Source organism: Eimeria mitis, genomic scaffold, assembly GCF_000499745.2.
Source record: "Eimeria mitis Houghton genomic scaffold, Emh_scaff2358, whole genome shotgun sequence".
Classification (NCBI taxonomy): domain Eukaryota; phylum Apicomplexa; class Conoidasida; order Eucoccidiorida; family Eimeriidae; genus Eimeria; species Eimeria mitis.
The window spans coordinates 7,185-7,439 of NW_013570694.1; the positions used below are offsets into that span (position 1 = coordinate 7,185).

Below are 255 nucleotides of genomic sequence, written 5' to 3' on the forward strand. Positions count from 1 at the left end.
GAATAATAAGGGGGCCCCCCAGGGGCCCCGCGTAGATGCAAGGAGGAGCAGTACCCCAGCTAGAACAGCAGCAGCAGCAGCAGCAGCAGCAGCTGCTGCTGCTGCTGCTCCTGCTGCTGCTGCTGCGAGAGGGTCGAAGCGCAGCAGGGGAAGCCCGCCGCAGCAGCCGAAGGCGAAGAGGCCCGCCTCTGGTGTCAGCGAGTAATATAGCAGCAAAGCTACCAGCAGCAGCAGCAGCAGCAGCAGCAGCAGCAG

The 255-nt window shown here is 64.3% G+C and overlaps 1 protein-coding gene across 1 annotated transcript in view; it reads left to right on the top strand.

The window, feature by feature from the left end:
- Positions 1-6, top strand: part of EMH_0052590 (uncharacterized protein) — a gene marked incomplete at both ends in the record, with an annotated part of 5,015 nt that extends 5,009 nt beyond the window's left edge. Inside the window, one exon of the mRNA XM_013496890.1 lies at positions 1-6. Coding sequence (XP_013352344.1) covers positions 1-6 — 6 coding nt within the window.
- Positions 7-255: the final 249 nt, after the last annotated feature.